The sequence below is a fragment of the Lampetra fluviatilis genome, chromosome 11 (genome assembly GCF_964198595.1).
Source record: "Lampetra fluviatilis chromosome 11, kcLamFluv1.1, whole genome shotgun sequence".
In the NCBI taxonomy this organism is placed as follows: Eukaryota; Metazoa; Chordata; class Hyperoartia; order Petromyzontiformes; family Petromyzontidae; genus Lampetra; species Lampetra fluviatilis.
In genome coordinates this window covers 14,888,533-14,901,402 of record NC_136285.1, presented here as the reverse complement: position 1 = coordinate 14,901,402, position 12,870 = coordinate 14,888,533, and the positions used below count along the sequence as shown (strand labels likewise).

General features: G+C 60.2%; 1 protein-coding gene across 3 annotated transcripts in view; it reads right to left on the bottom strand.

Annotated features, from left to right (window-relative positions):
- Positions 1 to 2,506: 2,506 nt before the first annotated feature.
- The window catches only part of LOC144934877 (SRSF protein kinase 3-like), a 28,735-nt gene continuing 18,371 nt past the window's right edge, over positions 2,507 to 12,870 (bottom strand). For 2 of the 3 annotated variants that reach the window (XM_078861131.1, XM_078861129.1), the window contains 13 exons: positions 12,664 to 12,772; positions 11,865 to 11,952; positions 11,371 to 11,458; positions 10,987 to 11,093; positions 10,357 to 10,548; positions 9,722 to 9,832; positions 8,889 to 9,435; positions 7,235 to 7,564; positions 6,196 to 6,296; positions 5,721 to 5,828; positions 5,128 to 5,197; positions 4,148 to 4,240; positions 2,507 to 3,402 (listed from right to left, as the gene is read on the bottom strand). In XM_078861131.1, coding sequence (XP_078717257.1) covers positions 3,218 to 3,402; positions 4,148 to 4,240; positions 5,128 to 5,197; positions 5,721 to 5,828; positions 6,196 to 6,296; positions 7,235 to 7,564; positions 8,889 to 9,435; positions 9,722 to 9,832; positions 10,357 to 10,548; positions 10,987 to 11,093; positions 11,371 to 11,458; positions 11,865 to 11,952; positions 12,664 to 12,772 — 2,129 coding nt within the window. In that variant the 3' untranslated portion in view covers positions 2,507 to 3,217. The remainder of the gene's footprint in view (positions 3,403 to 4,147; positions 4,241 to 5,127; positions 5,198 to 5,720; positions 5,829 to 6,195; positions 6,297 to 7,234; positions 7,565 to 8,888; positions 9,436 to 9,721; positions 9,833 to 10,356; positions 10,549 to 10,986; positions 11,094 to 11,370; positions 11,459 to 11,864; positions 11,953 to 12,663; positions 12,773 to 12,870) is intronic. The other variant, XM_078861130.1, reaches the window with a different exon arrangement.

Below are 12,870 nucleotides of genomic sequence, written 5' to 3'. Positions count from 1 at the left end.
CACCAAGTCCAGGCCGTCGACGGCAACGGTGGGGCACCCGTCACCCGGCCTCCCCGGCGCCGCGCTGCCCCCGGTGTCGCCACTCCGGATGCCGGCTCAACAGCAGCAGCAGGCCGGCTCGTCGCCCCTCAGGCCGGCGCAAGCGGGGAAGCAGAGCTCCGCTGGGGCGCAACTGCACGGCACCCTGCACCAGTCTCCGGCGAGGCAGAAGTCCCTGCCGTCGTCTCCGCTCCGGGCGACGCTCGTCGTGCTGGCGCAGAGCAAGCCGGCCGCCGCGGGGCCGCCGGCCACGCACGCCCAGGCCCCCGCGACGCCGCAGAAGCAGCAGCCGGCCTCGTTCAACCCCCCGCCTCCGCCGCACGCGCCGCCCGCCCAGCAGCAGGCGCCCGTCGGCTGCCCCATCCCCACGCACCATGGCCAGCAGTCGCACACCAAGTACCACGGCTACGCACGCGCCCAGCAGGCGCAGGCGGCCGGGGCGGCGACGCTACCCCGTCTCACGCCGTCCTTCGGCCAGCTGACGGCGGCGCCGGGGGCCGCCGCGTACCAGCCGGCGAGCAGCTTGCTAACCGCGTCGGTGGCGCATCACGCGCAGGTGGCTCCTCTTGCCGCCGCGACAGTCGTCGCGGCGGCCGCCGCCGCGCAGACTCTTCCGCCGCCGGCGCCCTCGCAACCGGCGCAGGCCGTGGCGCCGTCGTACCTGCAGCCCGTGGCAGGCGGCACGTACGTGCAGCAGCCCGCGATCTACATGGCGGCGCCGCCGCAGCAGGCCGTGCACTATCAGCCCGCACAGCCGCAGGCGTCGCCGGCCGTCGGCTCCTACCAGTCGCTGGTGTCCTCGCCGGCGTACCAGCCGGCGACCGGCGCGCACTACCAGATGTACCCCACGCACCCGCCCCCGCCTCCGCCCTTCCCTCAGCCCCACCCGTCCTCGCCATACCACCAACCGGCGCCCACGCCGGCCGTCGCGATGGCGTACCACCAGCCGCCGGCACCGTCCGCGGCGGGTACCGCGTACCACGCGCCGCCGCCGCCGCCCCCTCCCCCGCAGGTACCGGCCCCGCCCCAGGCGGCGCAGGCGGCGCCCAGAACTCAGCCGACGGCCGCTTACCAGCAGAGCGCCCCGGCGACCGGCGCCTTCCACGGCCCCTCGTCCTACTACCAGCAGCACTGAGCGTGGACGGCGCCGCTCGCGTGTCCGGCGCCGTCCAGGCCACACCGCACGCACTTGTAAAAATGTACAGCGTCGTTAAACATTCCAGCGTGCCCGACTGTACAAGCAACAGCAGCAGCAGCAGCAATCAGCACTCTCTCGTTTTGATACGTCTTTCTGTTTGAATGTTCGTCCCCGTTTTTTGCCTGTCCAGCCTGGAGACTGCCGTGACGTCGCGCGAGAAAATGTTTCCATTCGTAGCGTTTTTTACATCGTCCACCTGGGAGCCGGGAGCCGGGCGGCGCCCTCCCAATGGGAAGATGTGCGGCGAACAGTCAAGTTGTGTTTGGTTAATGTTTGTATTTGAGCTTTTTAACTTTTCAAAAGGAAACTATATCTATACATCTTTGTAAATATTGTATGTTTGCATCAATGTAGCCTGTAAAAATGTAGTTTTTTATTACAACTGTATTATAACTTCCTGATAGGGATCACACTAGGATAAGTACAGTTGGTTGTGGATTTTAAAATGCAACTCATACCACACCAATAAAAGTTATTTTTGAAAGCCTCGACTCTTGCAATTTATTGTCTCAGAACAAACCCATGCAAGAGAGTGGCTCTCATGCCCTGTGTACAGCGTTCAAGTATGCCCCATGCAGGTATTCAAGTATCAGTATTTTACCGTCATGCAACAGCGAACAGTAACCGTTGTGAGACCGAGTGGCGCAGAGTTCCTGGACAGACGTGTGGCAGATAACACGACGACGAAACGCTCTCGCGTCCGGGACACGTGGGGCAAAGGCTCTTGGCGAGGGGCACACCCGGTGTTGCACTGCAGAGTAGAGAGCGGTCAGGGAAAGAAGTGCAAACTTCACTGGTGCACTCAACCATAAAGCTACCACATTGATGCGAGGCTCAACCAGGACACAAGCTCCGTCTCTTCCCCACCGAGTTTTACAAAGCCCTAAGTGACTAGGCCCGACCTCCACAGTGGCTGTGGTTTCTGATGTAGGCCCTGCCTATTCCTCTGCCAGCCCCCACCCTTTGCCCATGCCACAAGTGGAGAATGAGTGCGGGGCCATTAAACAAGACTTAATTTGGATATTCCATCATTTTTAGGGACAACATAACAAGACTTTCATAAACCTGGGGTGGGGGATGACTCGCATGGACCTGAGGAATCTCGAGCTGACCACCTCGGAGCTTGCGGTTGTAGATATGGGCACCCCAGATGTGGGAAGCCATGATCTGTTGCCCATAACGCGACCAATTTAAGCCGCAACTCGACGTCACAACCCACATCGCACAGTGGCCAGGAAGTCGGTTTGCAGATGAACACAGGAGCATCAGTTACTAGATAACAAACTTTATTTCGTAAGTCCTGAACTGCAGCATGCTCTAAAGGTGGCTGCACTTTAGATTCACAACAAAAAAACGGCACTCGGAATTATTACAAAAAGAGAAGAAATGTGCACGGTGAGAATAACGGAAGGCGCAGGCGGGAGGCAGCCGACCAACCCACACCAAGCTCAAGCGAACGGGCGCCACAGGGCGCTCCTGTCGAACCACGACGGGGGCCGACGCTGCCTTCAAAACGCGTTTGATTCCGGGCGGCTCAGGTATTGCTTATTCATCTCCACTGCCGATGTTGCTACCGCAGGCCAGGGTGGGGGAGGAGGGGCCACCCCTGGAGGCTCCCGTCAACACATCAGCCGGCTCCCCCACAGGGGGCGGGGAGGGGGGGGGTCACTGATGCTCGAGGTTTGGGGCGCTAACGCAGTGGTCGGCAGGACCCTAAGCAGGCGTGCGGGACATAGCACAGCTATGAGAAGCGGGCGAGGGAGCGCGCGTTGTGACGGCGCCTGGTACCGCCCCACAGCAGGGTAAGGGGCGCGCAGCAGTTCAGCGCGAGGCCCCGCGTGCCGGTCGGCTTGCGCGGAAACACTGCGCCCATCGGCTTTACGTTACTCGACTGACCGACCGGCTAGTAAGATCACGCGGGAAGTAGCGGCGAGGCCGACAAACTTTTGTCGGTCCGGGCGGGCGGGCGAGCCGGTGGTGCTAGCAGCCGAGCCACGCGTGCTTGAGGCACTGTGTGGCCGAGGCTCTCTTCTCGGGCAACACCTCCAGCATGGGCAGCAGGAAGTCTGTGAACATGGCGGCCTGCTCCAGCGGCCACTCGTACTTCTCCACGAGGACATCAAAGAGCCCCCACGGCTTCAGCTTGGTGATGTGGCGCAGATCGCCTGTGGGGGGGGGGGGGGCGGCGTAGACAGTGCTCGACAATGTTTTCACGCTCGTTGCACGGTCATTTGCGATGAAGATCATTAATGTCAGTTGTGGCGCTATCGATAATCATAAGCAAAGAAATGATAAAATAAAAATTCTAACAAGTCCAGCCCGTTGCATGCGTGTACGCGTGTGTCCACGTGTGTGTGTGTACACGTGTGTGTGTGTGTACACGTGTGTGTGTGTACACGTGTGTGTGTGTGTACACGTGTGTGTGTACACGTGTGTGTACACGTGTGTGTGCATAAGACAAGCCCTGCTGTTGGTGCCTTATTATGATGGCTGCTGCTGCTTGACCAACCTCCATGCCGTTTTAAAGTTCGCGTCTGCCAATCGACCCGTTACTAAAATTGAACCGGATTTGATGATCAATTCCATGATGTGACCGTCAAACTGATATCGTTATATTCTCTGAGCTGGAATTCAGACGGCAGCTCCCAGGATCCCCGCGGTGCCAGCTCGGCCCTCTGACCTCCGAGCCACCCGGCCACCTCTCATTAGTTTTTTTACTTTTCTCCTCCTCGTTCGAGAACACTTCTACCACGACTCCACTGCCCACCCATCGCCTCGTCACACACTTCAAGTTGGCTATTTGTCATCGTCCGCACGTTTACATGTCAGTGCAACTCCTCCACCTCTTCACGTAACAAACATCATCGTCACTGCAATCAGCATCGTCACCGCCGTGGCCACACTCCGCACCTTGTTTGGTGAAGAATTCCTTCGAGTATTTCCCCGAGAGCGCGTACTTCCTGGGAAGCCTCCCCATCAGCTCTGTGATCAGGGCGATGTGGTCTAGGAAAGGAATACAAATTCGCCCCCTCCCTGTTACGTCGAGGCACCCTGGGGGGAGGGGGGGGGGCACGGCACGCGCGGCGATAGAGCGCCTGCCCCCCGCGCTTGGCGAGCGCCGTTCCAGCGCCAGCGGGCGGCGTTCGGTTCTTGAAGTCGCCGCTGCGGCGCCGGCTCTGGAAGCGCCGCCGTGCAATCCCGCCGCTCGGCGCAGGGCACCCTGGGACGACGACGCCGGCAGAGTCCCCTCAACGAGGCACTTCGTCGCCGGCGCCGCGGATGCAAACGCCGGTCGCGTGAGATGGCACGGCAGAAGCGGCAGTCTCCCTCGCCGGCGAAAAAAAACAAGAATGTGCCACAGCCCGCTTCCATCATTCAAACTATTTAAACTATTTTGTATTTTACCAGATAAGGCCCACCGAGCTGTATAGTTGGTTTTCAGAAGCGACCTGGTCACAAATGATAGTTCAACGAAGTGACTCATCACGTCGACATTTCTAGCAGCCAAATACCATAAACGCATGTTTCTAAATGCGGAGTTTAAAACCGGAGGACCTGGAGAAAAATCCACTTGACCACACGGAGAACGCGCAAACTCAAAATATACAGCAGGTGTCAGTGTCGGGATCGAATCCACGACCTCCTGTATACCAGGAGAGGTAGTTAACATCTCACCGTGGCGCCCTCATTCATCGGCAGCATCACGGATACTCACCACGAGGCTCTGCCAAGCGAGCGAGTGCGAGTGTAAGCGACCAAGCAAGCGAGCGGGCGAGCAAGCGTGCGGGCAAGCGAGCGGGTGAGCGGGCGAGCGAGTAAGCGAGCGGGCGAGCGAGTAAGCGAGCGGGCGAGCGCGGCCGCGTTGGATGCGTGCGAGGCTCTGGACCCACCCTCGTCTCGGCAGTAGTCCTCCCCCGAGTGCGGCTCAAACAAGTAGTCGCCCGTTGCCAGCTCAAACGCCTGCACGGCAAACAACCAAGGGACAAACCACGGCGCGCATTACACACCGTCGCGCAGGCAACCAACCGGTCCGACGCGTCTCGCCCCCACACCTTCTTCAAGCACAGCCAACGTGCACACGAGTGTAAAGCTGTACGGCCAGGGTGGGGACTTGGCCACGGTGGTTAAGTGTGGGGGTGAGTCCGTGGGAATGAGCCGATGGCAGCGAGGGTCATTATCACGGTTGGCTACGTACGGTGCGGAAGAAGTCCTACATACAAACATACAGGCCGTGAGGGTGAGGCTGTGAGAGGGTTAGGTTCTAGGAGTGGGGTGAGGCAGAAAGGCGAGCCCTTGGGTATTAGACTGCAAGGGTGAGCGCCAAGGGAGTGAGGCTTGTGCATTACGACTATGGGGGGGGGTGACATCTTGGGTGTCAGGCTGTGAGGTTGTTACAATGGGAGTGGCTGTGACGGGGTGATGCTGCTGCAGAGGTGATGGGGGCGATGCTGCGGAGATGACGGGGCGAGAGTCGCTCTCTCACCATGCACGCCGTGCTCCAGATGTCGGCGGCGACGCCGTAGCCGGCTCCAATCAGCACCTCCGGCGCGCGGTACTGCCGCGTCTGTATGTCCTCCGTGAAGTGTTTGTGCTGCAGGGACACATCGCACCATTGGGCCCGACATCACAATCACGATTATTGCACCGTTATGCCCACCATCACGATCGGTAAGCATGATTGTATTCATGACGCATGTTTAGCCCAGCGAGTCTCAAGACTCTTGATTCAGGAGGGTGGGTCATCATACCTTCGCACAATCTCACTCGCCAAACCACAGTGCTCGTGGCACCGGATTGCCGGCCACCACCGACGCCAACCCATCGCCAGCGGCAACTATCACGAGCAGAGTAACCCACGGCTCCCTGACCCCAAGCACCCCACACGGCCACACCAGCGGGGATGAACGCGGGAGGCGAGACGCGGTGGTGGTGCGGTGATTAAAGATGTGGCCGCTCACCACCCAGCAAGCGTTGCCGAGGTCGGCGATCTTGATGGTGAGATTCTCGGCATTGCCGGGGTCCAGCAGATTCACCACGAGGTCGGCCGAGGACGGCGGCACTGCACGCACGTACCCACGGACATGACACGCGCGCATGTTACACACATGTTATACGCACAGACATCTAAACACGTTACACAAACACGCACGTTAGACACACGCACACATTACACCTTACACACGCGCGCACACACACACACAAAGCAAATACAGCACCAGCAATTAACAATCCACCCTACTATTCATTCTTATTCATTTGCTTGTGTTGCGCCCGAAACGTCGTGATTCATTTTATTTTATACCCACGTGACTTACCGAAAGAACCAAAGAGTATGGATTCCTGCAGTCACGAAAAGCTTCACATCAAGATCGTCTCACTGTCGTCCCTTTTCTATCATCTCCGCCATTGGCACGGACCGTTCAACACGCATTGGTCGACATCGTCTTGGACGAGACCCTTTCAGTGCTCGCTATTGCCACCAGGTTTTGTCAACCCCCGTCACGAACGTGGTCCGGTTTGCGACAGGGCCAGTCGCGAGCAGCAGCAGCACGACTTGACACCCGTAAGGGAGTTGCCCTGACCCCTCGTTACGGACAACGCGAGCGAATGCTTTCACGGCGACGCGGTGGCCCAGCGGTAGAGGTTCACGGTTCGGATCCAGCGGCCGCCCTGGTTATTACTGCGGCGTAATAACCTTCACCGTGGACGTTTAAGATCCCGTGGCGTCATTGGCAAGAGCGTGCCGTTGTGTGCTGGCGTCAGGGTCCAAATTTTGCCACGGTACGCAACGGCAGCGGCGCTCGCCGCCCCCTGCCAGCAGACTCACGTCGCGGGTCACGCTGGCAAACGAGACCCGACCCTGGTAGCTCGAGTTCTCACGACGTCCAGCAAAACCCAGCTCTAAACGTACGCTCGCAACCTTCGTTGGAAAGCTCCGTCAATCGGTGTGCGTGCAGCTAAGCCCACGCCGCGCGAGGCACGCGAGCGAGCGCTCACGTTGGGAAGCGTCTCCCGCTCCGGGTGGCAACATCACGCGGCTCCGCTCGCCGCGCTCCTCCTGCCGCTGCTGCTCCCCCCCCACCCCAGGCCCTCGCCTCCCCGCGGTCCCCTCGTCTCCCCGGCCGTCGCCGCCGCCCTCCGTGGGCCCCGCGTCGGCGGGGACCTCGGCCGCCGTCGGACGGCCCCCCCCCTCGGAGGCGGGGGACGAGAGCCCCGACCCCGACCCCCGCGGGGAGAGCTGGGAGGGGCTGTGGGCGCGACCGTTGCACAGCGGGCGGTCCTCCGCGACGTCGTTGGCGCCCTCCCCGGCTCCCGCCGCCTCGCCGACTGCGGAGACAGGGCCCAGACGGTGGCGCGGGGAGGGAGGAAGAAGCTTTTAGATCGAGCCGAGGGTCGCGAATTAATTGCGCGCTGATGGAATCCTATCATTGGCAAGTAAGTTTCCGTCACTTCGTTGAAGCTGCAGTTCGTGCATTGACGATAATTCCGCTACGTACTAGTATATTCCTGAGTAGTTAAATGAATATTTCAGATATAATGCCTAGATAATTGATTGGTTGATCCGGTGAGGACATAACACCTATTTAAGAAGCCAGGTCAGGTATCGTGGCGATCCTGACTTCCTGAATCTTGTGCCGAAGACGCGAGTGCGCTGAAACAATAACCATTGCCGCATAGCCAAACGCGTGTGGACAACGGTGACAAAGTCATTAGCTTCACCGTGTCGGGTAGTGGAGGGGTCCGAACGACAGATTTGGCCAGATGGTGACGTAGCCAAAATATGATTGAAGGGGAGAGCTCCGATGTCTCTGGTCCAATCGCATTTGGCATTGTGGCCCGCGAAGGAGCGTTGCTGGAAAGCACAACCACCTGGCAGACCCGGTGGTGAACTGTCGCTGGCGTGCGGTCGTTATTTAGATTCCCAGCCGTGTAGGCGTTGGATCGTGAGCCACCTGGGGCTGGAGCACAAAGACGTTTCGTGAACCTGAGCGGGGTAAGCGATTTTTGCGTTCGATGCTAAAATGTGTGGCAGGAAAATCGAAGTTTGCAGACAGCGTGGCAACCGTTGCTAAGGATGACATCATCACTCCACCAGCCAATCGGATGCAACAGGGATTTTGCCACAAATTTCCATGGATTCTGCTTCTGCTGCAGCATCTGATGAGGTGGACACCCTCGTTTAAGATGCGGATGGCAAAGTATATGTATGTTGAACTTCTTTTTAACAGGACGTAGTCAACCGCGTGAATTGGAGGTGCGGGATTAGAATCACACTTTGATTATATTAGAATCACACTGTGCTTGTATGTAAAGAGTACATAGTGGGGGACCAATGAGAGGGCAGGCCAGAGAGGTAGGCAGGGGCGAGTCCAAGCAGGATCTTGACGACGCTGAGTGTGACCCTGCAGTTGATCCGGGACAGAAATGGGATACGGTGGTCGGGATCGTGGTGTATTGGGGTGATGCTGTCACAACGGAATTCTGGAGCAACTCACGACACGCAGAGCCACGACAACCATTAGCTACACGCAAAGGAGGGAGGTGGACCAAGGCACGGGAGGGAGCGACGACGTTAAGGAGGAGTGGGGGAGGGGAGGATGGAGGCGGAAGCGGAGGAGAAGCCACCACACGGCAGTCGCAAGCCGCTTACATTCCTCGGCCTCGTCCGCCATGTCATCCAGCTCCAGCAGCGTCGCCTGCAGCTGCACGGCATCGTGGGGACACTCGCCCGCCTGTGTCCCTACAGCATCGTGCAGCAGCAGCAAAGCATTGTGGGTCGTCTCTGGGGGAGGCTCAACGTCGAGGACGGCCCGCGCCTCACCTCCGGGCAAATCGGCCGCCGTGGCCACAACCTCGTCCCGTGCCGGCGCCCCATCGGCGACCTCCTCCTTGTCGTCCGTGGCCGCGGCCGCGGCCCTGGCCGTGGCCGACGCGTCGCCACGCGCGGCCCCTCGCTCGGCGTCCGGGGGGCATCCCAGAGACGTCACCACCGCCTCCTCCTTCCTCTGCTCGTCACCCTCCTCCTCCCCCGCCCGCCGCCCCCCGCCGGCGGCCGCCTTGTCCCCCTCCTCCTGCTCCATCTCCTCCGGCTCGTCCCTCTGCGCACGCAGGGCGGCGGCGGCGAGGGAGGGCGGCTCCTGCGGCAACTCCTGCGAGGCGACGGCCTCGCTGGGCGAGTCGCCCTTGACCTCCTGCGCCTGCGGACGGGAGGCCCGCGACACAGCGGTCAGTCGGCACACCGGTCGCGCGTCCCGTCTCAACCCCGCCCACCCCCCCGCCCTCTGGCTGCCCAGCAGTAAGAATGGGTGCACGGCGGTTAAGTCGACGGGTCGTGTGCGGAGGGGTAAGACGGTGTGTGGGTACTGCCACCTCTTCCAAGATGCCTGGACAGCGTGGAAAAATAGGCCAAGTATACCCTCTAGAGTGGCTCTCTGCAGATCCCTCCAGTGGAGGCCGTACCCATGCACAGGCTGCCGCCCTCACCTCGCGCTCCATCACCTCGATGTCCTGCATCCGCTGCTCCAGCAGCACCGCCTGCCGCTTCTGCTTCTTCTTCAGCTTCTTCTTCTTGTTACGCGACAGCTTCCCGTCGCTCTGCGGGGCCGGGGCGGGCGTCAGCGTTAGAGCGCGGTGCACCGGGGGGTCGCGCGCGTGCCCGTCGCGGCAGGGGGGTTGAACACCGCCGCACAAGGTGTCGCGTGTGGTTGAGTGGTTTTGACATGGTAATGTGTTGGGTTGGTGGTGGTGTGATGTTAGTGTGGTGGTGGTGCTGCTGGGTGTCGTGGCAGAGTGGTATAGTGTAGTTGATGGTGGTTATGAGGTAGTGTGGTGGTGGTGGTGGTGGTAATGAGGTGATGCGGTGGTGGTGGTAATGTGTTGAGTGTCCTGATGGTGTGGTGGCCGTGTGGTGGTGCTACCAAGCTCACAATGGTAATAGGGTTGTTGACAACACCGCGGTACCTCTACTGACGACAGAGGTACCGCGGTAAAGGTGGCACCACATTGCACGCTCGGGTGGCGGCACGACGCGATGCGGTGCGATGCAGTGCGATGCGGAGCGATGCGGAGCGATGCGGAGCGATGCAGTGCGATGCGGTGCGATGCGGTGCGATGCGCACCCCCCTGAGCTGCGGTGCGGTCGACACGGCGGAGCCGGAAGGGGGCGGCCCCCCCTGCTGCTGCCACTGCGTGGCCTCGGCCGCCAGACGCCGCACGTAGGCGTCGTCCACGCACAGCAGGATGTTCTCGGGCTTGATGTCTGTGTGGATGATCTTGCACTTGGTGTGCAGGTAGTCCAGACCTTGAAGCACCTACGCACACGGTAGCCGCCAACAGTCGATATGATGACGTCTCTGACCCGCACGCTTTCGCACCCATAATGACGTCTCTAACCTGAACGCTCTCTTAACCCATAATGCGGCACAATCCCAAGGCGGATTTTTTTGCATTTTTTCCGCTTTTTTCCCGCTTTCTTTGCTCACGATTACTCAATCGGGATTGCACGCAGCAGCAATCATCATTGTCCTCGACTGGCAAACTAATGCCCTTTCCCAGCCCAGGTGCAGTCAACTTGTGCCACACAGGGACAGCTGCCACTGGGGGTCCTGTGGAGCGTGTTGATATGAGATGCGAGATGCAATGCGCTCCGAGGTGACCCGGCGTGTCACAGGAGGACGGCTCTGTCGAACACAATTCCTGATTGTTGCTGCAAGGAGCCAACGTGAGGGTTGACGTTCGGTGGACGTCACCTGCTGGATGATGCTCTTGACGCAGGGCAGGGGCAGCCCCTTGTAGTTGGACTTGATGATCCACTTGAGCAGCTGGTGGCCCAGCACCTCAAACACCATGCACACGTCTGGGAGCGGCCACGCATGGTCAAGGGAAACCCGCACGGCCAGCGCGCGCGCAACGCGCGCTCGGAACAAAGATCCCCCCTGTAGCCTTCAGACCGTAGGATGCAAGCGCACCATCGAAGGCTGGCACGGCACACGACGAGGTGGTGTGGCCAACGCCACGTCCGGCCACCTTTGTCTCCCCGGTGCTAATGTTTACAATCAAGGGGAGGCCTAGGTCCGGTCCAAATCAACCATAGGGGTGATGTGCGGGGGGCGGTGGGAGGTGGAGGAGGATACGGAGGCCGTTGACCCCAGACACCTTGAAGTCGTCCACCAGCTGCACGACCTTCTCCCGGTTCGGGTCCTTGGGGTCGCCGTCCCGCACCTGCAAGCAAACGGCGCACGCACAGACGCTGCGAGGCGCGCAAACGTGCCGACGGTGGCGCCGTGCGCTGGTGGTAGCAGCGGAGCTACGAGGTCCTCGTCTCATACTCGACTGGTGCTGTTGGTGGTGGTGATTGCATCATGAGGTGGTGGTGTGGTATAGAAGCGGTGGTACCTTGTGGTGATGGTGCAGTGTGGTCGTATCAGCAGTGTGGTGGTAGCGGTGCAGTGTGGTGGTGGTGCAGTGTGGTGGTGGTGCAGTGTGGTCGTATCAGCAGTGTGGTGGTAGCGGTGCAGTGTGGTGGTGGTGCAGTGTGGTGGTGGTGCAGTGTGGTGATGCAGTGTGCTGGTGGTGATATCATCCCGGCGGTGCCGTGCCCCGTGCCCCGTGGCCGTGTTTCACTCACGCATTTCAGCAGCTTGATCTCGTCGAGCGCCGTCTCCGTGTAGTGCGGCGCGCTCTTCACCACCTTGAGCGCCACGAACCACTTCACCCTGCCGGGGGAGGGTGGGGGGGGGGTCGGCGGGGAACGCGGTGGGGGGGGGGGGGGGGACCACTCGGTCAGATTCGCCCCCGCAAGGAGCGGCAGCGAGACGCCTGAACGCCGGCCGCTGGCGCCGAGGCTGACCCGCCGTCACGCCAAACGTAAACAACATCAGCAACGTGGCCAGCGGCGAGACCATTCAGGGTGCAGTCTGCAGAACAGCAGTACAGCCAAGGGGTAAAGGTGATAATGCAAATCAGTGTCGTTTTTAGACTAACAATGGACTTTTATCGGACCCTTTTTTCTCGTCTCAAGATGACGAAAAGAATAGCCTCTACTCTTTCGGGCAACATGTATCTATTTGGTGCATGGAGATCTTAACTCCTCCTGTATGATTGCTGGAAAGAGTTAAGCCTATTCTATCTAGGGCAGGCCACCCTATGGACAGTCGGCAATGAGAGACGACAGCAGGTCCAGATCCAGAGCCTCTTGGACTGGGGGGAGCGGGGGGGGTAGCAGTAGAGCTGGGGTGTGGGGGGCCACCGTAACGATGATGTACCACTAAGGAAGGCAACTTGGGTGGGCAAAATGGACATTTGGTGGTGCAGGGCTCACCCAAGGGCCCACCAAGCACCGGACCTGGCCTCCAATGCAAGTCGTGGGCAAGACCATGGGCGTGTGTAAGAGGAGGGGGGCGGCGGGTGTGCTCAGCAAGACTCACTGCATGTCCCAGCAGAGCCACACGGTGGAGAAGTGGCCCCACCCCAGCTTGCGCACGACATGGTAGCGTCCGTTGAACAGATCCCCAATCTTCACAGGGTGGTAGCCCCCTGTAGCGCACACACGGTACACAAACCTTCCCCTTACCTGTACCGCACCATCCTGTCGGTAAGCTCCACACACAGCACACAGCTCTCCCTTGCCTGTA